Consider the following 8,012-nt stretch of genomic DNA (forward strand, 5'->3'; position numbering starts at 1 on the left):
TAATGGGTGATAGGACGAGGGGGAATGGTCTGAAGTTGCGCCAGGGCAGGTTTAGGTTGGACATCAGGAAAAATTTCTTCACAGAAAGGGCTGTCAGGCTCTGGAATGGGCTGCCCAGGGAAGGGGTCGAGTCCCCATCCCTGGAGGTATTTAAAAGGAGGAGAGATGAGGTGCTTAGGGGTAGGGTTTAGTGGTGGGATGGCAGGGTTAGATTAACGGTTGGGCTTGGTGATCTGCAAGGGCTTTTCCAACCTAGACGATTCTATGATTCTATGAAAATCCAAAGCAGGACAAGGCACCAAAGAGCTGATGCAGATTTTAAGAGCAGCACAAACATGAAAGGTCACTCTGACCTCCCTCCGCCTCATCCCATCCTCCCCTGAGGGATGCGGGTCTTAACGTGAAGCCTAATTAAGGAAAGCCCATCTCCACCACCAGCGGAGCTGCTGGGGCGAGTTCAGGCCACGTTCAGTGCTGGGTTTCCTTGGAAGCTGTTGCTGGTGATGGCTGGCAATGGGATCCCAAGTCCACTTTCCCCCCAACCCCAGGCACTTCACCATCCTGCTCGGTGCTGATAGCGCTTCTGGTCCTGGTGATGGTGCTGAGTGGGGTTCTGCTGTGGCTTAACCTGAAGAGGAAGTGCATAGCAGCAGCCCAGGCTGGAGGTGACAGTCCCATCCCTGTGTGCTCCCCCTGTCCCCCAGGTCACAGACCCCACCTCGGCCACCCCAAAACCCAGGGGGACGGGGAGATGGGGGTCAGCCGTGTGGCTGCCAGAGCCCTGTGCCAGCCCCGTGTCCTCTCCACCTCACAGCCCGCCGGCACCCCAGGGACCACAGCACTTCGGCGATGTCCTTCCAGCCCACGGGGGCCATCTACCTCCCCACCAAGACAGAATCCCCTGAGGACACCGACACCGAGATGACGCAGCTCACAAAGGAAGACCCTGACCCCTGATGCCAGCCCCTCGCACCGGGCTCCCGCTGCCCCCCTATCCCCCCCCTCACTTTTCCCTAATCCACTTTCCTGAAGACTGCAAAGCAGGAGCTGATGGGTAGCTGACACTTTGCAACCAGCTGGTACTGATAACTTATATCACAAGCCCCAAAATAGCTGGCCAAGGTGGGTCTCCCAGTCTGGTGACATTTATTTAACCCACCCTGGCACCCTCCCGGCAGCCCCCGTGGCTCCAGAGGAGCCTGATGAACATGGCAGCTAGTGCTGAGCTAAAGGAGCAGAAAGAAGGGTGCAAATGAATTAAAAGGGGGTCCCCAACCCTCCAGGCATGACGGGTCTGAGTGCCGGAGGGAGTGGACATGAGCTGCTTTTGTGCTCCTCTGGCTTCCCCCAGAGCTTGGCCAGTGTCCCCCCCGATTTGACCAACCCAGGTGCCAGAGCTGCAAAGTGCTTTACCCCACACCCCTAAATACTCAGATGTCCTCCCTGGATGCATTTTGGGGCAGCCACAGAACCCCTTTTTCCTTGCCTCGTGCCCCCAACCTGCAACCATCCCTTGGGGACCCAACCATGGGGAACCTCCCTGCTGAGGTTCATAAGGGCACCAGATGGGCAATCATCTGGTAGCTCAGGGTTCTCCGCTGCCATCCCACACCCAAAAGCATCCCAGTACAGAGGGACCCCACTCTCAGCCTCACCCTGGGGTCCGTCAGGCTCCCAAACTGAGGGCCGTGCCCCCAAAGCACCCAGGATGATGGGAGTAAGGTCCGGAGACACAGTAAGAAGAGGTTCCAACAGCAGGAGATGGTGTCTACCAAGGCAACTGATGCTTTCCTTGCTGGAAGGAAACACAGGTACATTGTGCCCAGTCCTCCCTCCACCTCCTGCAGGGATGAAGGACATCCCCAAACTGGGAAAGGTGCAGAACAAGGTTTCTCCATGTCTCTCCTTTTTTCCTCTGACACTTCAGAAGGGTTGGAGAACAAGGTCCCAAAATTAGGAGCAAAATCAGCTGCTCGGAGTCCATCACATTCAGAAATAAAACTGAAAGCCCCTCCATGCACCCCAGGTGAAGCCGTCCCCTAGATCCCACCTGAGAAACTGCAGGAGCTCTCCAGGGGCTGGAGGAAACCTCTCAAGATGGGTTGCAAAAGCTGGGCAACACTAGCATGAGATCATCCCCCCCTGCCCCAGACCACACCTGAGAGGGGAGCAGGGGGGCTGAAGGACATCCAGGCAGCACAAAACCTGAAATAATTTCCTCCAGCAGCAAGGCCATCCCTTTCCTTGCCAACTACCAAGCTGGTGCTGGTCATAAGGTCATCGCTGAGTGACCTGGCAACACTAGCATGAGATCATCCCCCCCCTGCCCCAGACCACACCTGAGAGGGGAGCAGGGGGGCTGAAGGACATCCAGGCAGCACAAAACCTGAAATAATTTCCTCCAGCAGCAAGGCCATCCCTTTCCTTGCCAACTACCAAGCTGGTGCTGGTCATAAGGTCATCGCTGAGTGACCTTACCCATTGGTCACACAACAACATGTTGAGCCCAGCACATGGGAAAAGCCTTAATTTGGAGATGGGCATCTCTGGGAGCAGCCACCCTGGGGCTTGAACCACCAGAGATGGTCCTCTCTCCCCATCCAAAATGCAGATCAGGAAGGTGAACCTCCCTTGGGTCTCTGGGATGCCAAAGGCTGGAGATCCCACAGGCCAGGATGCCCATCAAAGGCTGGGACTTGTCCAACTAGAAGAACACAGAGAGTCTAGCTACCACCTACCTAGTGCCACCTGAGATGCTCTCAGTCACCACAAACACTCACGGGGGGGCTGGCATATGGGACGTATGGTCCGTAAGAGATGCAAGCACTCCTGGAAGAGGAGCTGAAGGCCAACTGAGTACCGCACCATCACCTCTGATGGCCTCAGCAGTTAAACGCAACCCCAGATCTCCATCAACCATTTGGAGCACTTGATTGGGCTGCTCCTACACAGGCCATGTGCCTCACTAGAGGTGCCTTCAGGCCTGTGAGACCTGCAGAGGCAAAAATGTGACACGGAAGAGACCTGGAGTGACGTACATATACCACCAAATCCTACATGTCCAAGTTTTCCCTCTTTTACGAGAATCTCCCCCTCTGCCGAGGGCCATGAGTTAAAGGAGAGGGTGAATTTGGGTGGGATATGGCCTAAGGGGAGCTGCCTCTGCTCTGGGGTTGGGGTGAAGGGGCCCCCACCACTACCATACACATCATATGGGTGCTTCATGGTCAATACACCACCTCCAGCATCTCACCATGCCTGAAAGGGTGAAGGACCACCATCACCACAGGCAGTCTGTTCCCAGGGCTGCAGGTGCAACCTCCCTTCCCCAGAGACACACGGACACAGCAGATCCCAGGATGGGGACCTCTTGAGATGTGTCCACCACCGGTTGGCCTACAGAGGACAGATGTTCAGGGACTGGCTCAACCCTGAAGCCAAACCACAGCCTCACAACCCCCAGCTGGGAACAGCATTTGGAAGAGGCCAGAGCTGCTCCTGTGCTGTCTCAGGGGCTGAAATGGGAGGAAGTTGGGAAGCTGCAGGGCAGGGGAAAAGACCAACACAACCAGGAGGCCCACAACCATCCTTGCAGGGAAATCCACCAGCCCAAATCCCAAACGCATCTTGCTGGCCCATCTTGCACCCAACTTCTGCAGGGTACAGGCAGTGCTGTGTGAGATCCACCTTGCACCCGGGATTTGGTGGGTCTCTCCTTAACGCGCCTGCCAGCAACACGTGCCAGGTGACCCTCCCACTCACATCTGAAAGACACTGGGAGAAGGCACAAGGTGGGAAGGAGGCGAGACCACCAAGGACCGTACCAGCACCAAAAGCCCACGGCAAGACTCAGCCAGACATGGCTGCGAGCTAGAGGAGACAATGAGACAGAGCTGTCGTTAAATAACCATCCTGTAATTAGTGTGCAGAGCGCCGAGGAGCGCGCACATCCCACCCCCCGCCCTGTTCCCAGCGCTACAGGGACCGTACGAAATGGGGGGACGGGGTGGGATCTGGGATCTCCAGGAGTCCAAGGGACAGCACAAGGGCACCAGCGCGGGCAAGAACAGGGCTCCTGTCTTGCCCTCACAATCAAAGGTCCATGTGCCACCCTCTGCCCAGCAGCCATCAGCCGAAGGGGGGACAAATCCAGGCGCCGGCAGCAACACAGGGGTAGCTCCGGGAAGTGAAAGAGGAAGAGGAGGATGATGTAGAGGGCTGTTTGTGTCTTGCTTGCCCATCCAGGTTCCTGCCTGGAAAGTCCCAGGAGCGGCTGGAGAAGGTCTTACAGCGCCAGGCGTCGCTTGCTGAGACTCCCAAAGTGGACGGCAGCAGCGTGTGCGTCCCCCCCTTTCTTCTGCTCCCTACGAGCCCCACCAGCGCTCAAGGGCAGAAAAAAAAAAGAGGGCAATTAACGGGGTCATTAGCAGCAGCAGCATGAGATATGGACGGGACACTTGAACCACAAAAGGCTTCAGGGGGAACAGGAGGTGCCTGCTCCTTGCTCTTCCCCATAATCCTTTCCACTGCCCGTCCCGACTTCGTACCTCCTTCCCAAAAACCGGGCAGGTCTGTCCCCTCCTGCAGGCAACAGCGTGCGCTGACTCCCTGGGAGCCCCCATCCCAGGCTGAGCCACGCTCACTGGGATGACTGGGGAGGGGGTCTTGGGATGATGACTTAAAGGGGGGGTCTCAGCCCTCCTCCTCACACGAGAGCAAAGAAGAGGGCTCCTGCCTGCCCACTGGCCATGAGCCACAAGCCACAGCATGCCACGAGCCACGGCAGGCCTGCCAGGAGCTTGCAGCCACCCTGGCTCACGGGCTCGGGGAGGGTCCGGCTGGGATCACCCCCCACAAAGGGAGGAAGAGACAACGGCACAGGTCCAGGTTTGGCAAAGGGCCGGAGCTCAGGAGAAATTCCGCAGGTTTGCGGAGGTCCACGATGATCCTCGGGCAGACGTATGGGGTCTCCCAGCCTGGCGTTCGTCTGCTGTTGGTGGCGGCATGCCTCCAGCCGCCGCGGCCTGGCAACACCATGGCTGCGCTCGCCGCGCCGGGGCTCAGCCGTCGCGGTGCACGCGCTGGTGCTGCAGCAGGTTGGAGGGGTGAGCGAAGCCCTTGTCACAGACACTGCACTTGTAGGGGGTCTCGCCCGTGTGCACCTTCTCGTGCACGGCCAGGTAGGCCAGGTCCTTGAAGAACTTGTGGCAGAAGCTGCACTTGTAGGGCCGCTCCTGGCTGTGCACGCGGTGGTGCTGGAGGAGCAAGGAGGGCCGGGCGAAGGCCTTCCCGCACACCTCGCACTTGTAAGGGCGTTCCCCCGTGTGCGCCCGCTCGTGGATCACCAGGTAGGACGACTGCTTGAAGGCCTTGCCGCAGGTTTTGCAGACGAAAGGGCGCTCGCCGGTGTGCACCCGCTCGTGGGAGGAGAGGGCGTTGGATTGCTTGAAGCCCTTGCCGCAGAGCGGGCAGATGAAGGGGCGGTCGCCCGTGTGCACCCGCTCGTGCACCTTGAGGCTGTGCCCGTAGGTGAACTTCTTACCGCAGACCCCGCAGACGTGGGGTTTGTCATCGCAGTGCTGGCGCTGGTGGAGGAGGAGAGCGTTGGAGGTGGGGAAGTCCTTCCCGCAGTCGGCACACTTGAAGGGTTTCTCGGCGCAGTGGGTGAGCGCGTGGCGCTGCAGCTCGTAGGGGGTCTTGAAGCTCTTGGCGCAGCGGGGGCAGCGGAAGGGCCGCTCGCCGCTGTGGATGCGCCGGTGCTCTTGGAGGTTGGAGGAGCGCTTGAAGCGCTTGCCGCAGAGCTCGCAGCGGAAGGGTCGCTCCTCCGTGTGGACTAGCCGGTGGCTTTTGAAGTCTGAGTGGCGCTTGAAGGAGGCCTGGCAGAGGTCGCAGCGGAAGGGGCGCTCCTCGTTGTGTACCACCTCGTGGCTGAAGAGCTCCCAGGCCCGCTTGAAGGCCTTCTCGCAGACTCCACACTGGAAGGGCTTCTCATCCACGATCACCTCACGGATCTCCAGCTCGCTGATGCCGCTTGCTCCACGCTTTGGGTGGGCCGGCAGCCCCGCTGCCGCCTCCTCCAGCTCGCCCACCGCGCTCCCCAGCACCAGCTTGGCGGTGGAGTAGATGCCACGCTCGTCGATCAGCTGTACAAAGTCCGGCTTCGAACGGGCATCGTCAGAAAGGGGCAGCTCAGGGGAGCAGGACCGAGACAGTCTCTCCTCCTCCTCTTCCTCGCTGCTCCGCGGCACCTCCTCCAGCCCATTCTCCATCTCCTTCTGTCTGAAGTCACCCATCCGGCCCCAGATCAACCGCAGCCTTTTTCCCCGGGAGGGCCCTGGCTCTTCGACGCTCTCCCCCCGTCCCGGGGATGCGGGTACCCGGCTTGTCTCAGGCTTCAGGCACAAGCGGTGCTTCCGCCGGCACGGCCGCAGCTCCCCCAGCGCCTGGTGGCACGGGGAAGCCCCCTCATCCTCACCAGTCTTCTGGCAGGGCCTGCCTGCACCCCGAGGGGCAAGAGAGCCCTGCCCGCGGCAGCACCGTCCCGAGCGGCGTGGAGAAACTTGCCCCAACCGCTCCGGGGAGCCTTCCCCCAGCTCTTCTCTTGGCTGCGCCCCGGTTGTGTCCTCCTCCTGCTCTTCTTCACCTTCAAGCTCATCTCCTTCGGAAAGGGGGGAGAGCCTCTGGGAAAAGGGGGGCTCAGAGGCTGGGGGACACGGCTGCCCTTCCATGGCAGCCCCTGCAAAAATGAGAAAGGAGAGAGTGTGAGAGGGGTGACGGGCCGGGGGCAGGACCGTGAGGGAGGGGTCGTGAAGGTGTGGGTGGCAGCAGCACAGAGAGGGGACAGAGAGATACAGGTATTGGGGCATGGGAGACCGAGAAGGAGAGCAGGGGAAGGAGGCAGAGAGACAGACACTGCAGAAAGTCTGTAAAACCTGGCATCACCAAACCTCTTCTCCTTTGGGGGACCAAGGTGACCTGGTCAGAGCAACAAAGGAGGGACTGGCCTCAACCATGTCCCCAGCTGGCAGCTTCCAGGCAGGGGTTTGAAAAAATCCTCAGAGGGTGCTTGGTCTCTCCGGGTGCCTACGTGACCCCTCGTCTGCAACAAGGAGCCACCAGCCCTGCCTCAGGCACAGGCGGTGGATGCATGGAGGGATTCAGCCCCCAGCTCCTGCGGATTCAACAGCATGACTCTGCTCCAGAGCACATCAGGGTGGGTTTTCAGATCACCTTCTCAACAAATGCTCCTCTCTCAGGCCACTGCTATTCCAGGCTCCATTTGAGGCTGCTGATACCTCCGGAGCCTGTTCAGCAGTTGCACAGCTTGACCAGAGATGCCGGGCTCCGATATCCACCTCGGAGATCCCCTGGGCGGGATTTGCTGTCCCCACTGGGGACACCACGCGTGGATCAGTTTGGCCAAGAGAGGGGAAGGCTAAAGCACGATCCTGAAACCCCACATGAAATCATACCCCGCAAGGGCCTAATGCACAGGCAGGAGCAACCAACTGTAACAAGGAGCTCTTAAAATCATCGAATGGTTTGGGGTGGAAAGGACATTAGAAGTCACCCAGTCCAACCCCCTCTGCAGGGAGCAGGGACACCTTTAACCAGAACAGCTTGCTCAGAACCCCATCCAACCTGGCCTTGAATGTTCCCAGGGATGGGGCCTCCACCACCTCTCTGGGTAACCCATTCCAGTGTTTCACCACCCTCACTGTAAAGAATTTCTAAACCTACCTACCCTGGTTTAGTTTAAAACCATCCCCCCTTGTCCTGTCCCAGCTGGCCCTACTAAAAAGACTTTCCCCATCTTTCCTAGAGGCCCCCTTTAAGCACTGAATGGCCGCAATCAGGTCTGCCCGCGGCCTTCTCCAGGCTGGACAACTCCAACTCTCCCAGCCTGGCCTCATAGCAGAGGGGCTCCAGCCCTCAGATCATTTTAGTAGCCCTCCTCTGGCCCCACTCCAACACTTCCATGTCCTTCCTGTGCTGAGGGCTCCAGAGCTGGA

At 59.2% G+C, this 8,012-nt stretch overlaps 2 protein-coding genes across 2 annotated transcripts in view; one reads left to right on the forward strand and one right to left on the reverse strand.

Moving 5' to 3' along the window:
* LOC104121795 (deleted in malignant brain tumors 1 protein) overlaps positions 1-957 on the forward strand; it is a 20,958-nt gene extending 20,001 nt beyond the window's left edge. Inside the window, 2 exon segments of the mRNA XM_035889473.1 lie at positions 549-665; positions 815-957. Of these exon segments, the coding sequence (XP_035745366.1) occupies positions 549-665; positions 815-957 (260 nt within the window).
* Positions 958-4,064: 3,107 nt separating this feature from the next.
* Positions 4,065-8,012, reverse strand: part of LOC104121796 (zinc finger protein 883-like) — a 6,500-nt gene continuing 2,552 nt past the window's right edge. Inside the window, exon 2 of the mRNA XM_035889471.1 lies at positions 4,065-6,736. Coding sequence (XP_035745364.1) covers positions 5,061-6,728 — 1,668 coding nt within the window. The 5' untranslated portion in view covers positions 6,729-6,736 and the 3' untranslated portion in view covers positions 4,065-5,060. The remainder of the gene's footprint in view (positions 6,737-8,012) is intronic.

Source organism: Egretta garzetta, unplaced genomic scaffold (genome assembly GCF_000687185.1).
Source record: "Egretta garzetta isolate BGI_Z169 unplaced genomic scaffold, ASM68718v1 scaffold192, whole genome shotgun sequence".
In the NCBI taxonomy this organism is placed as follows: Eukaryota; Metazoa; Chordata; class Aves; order Pelecaniformes; family Ardeidae; genus Egretta; species Egretta garzetta.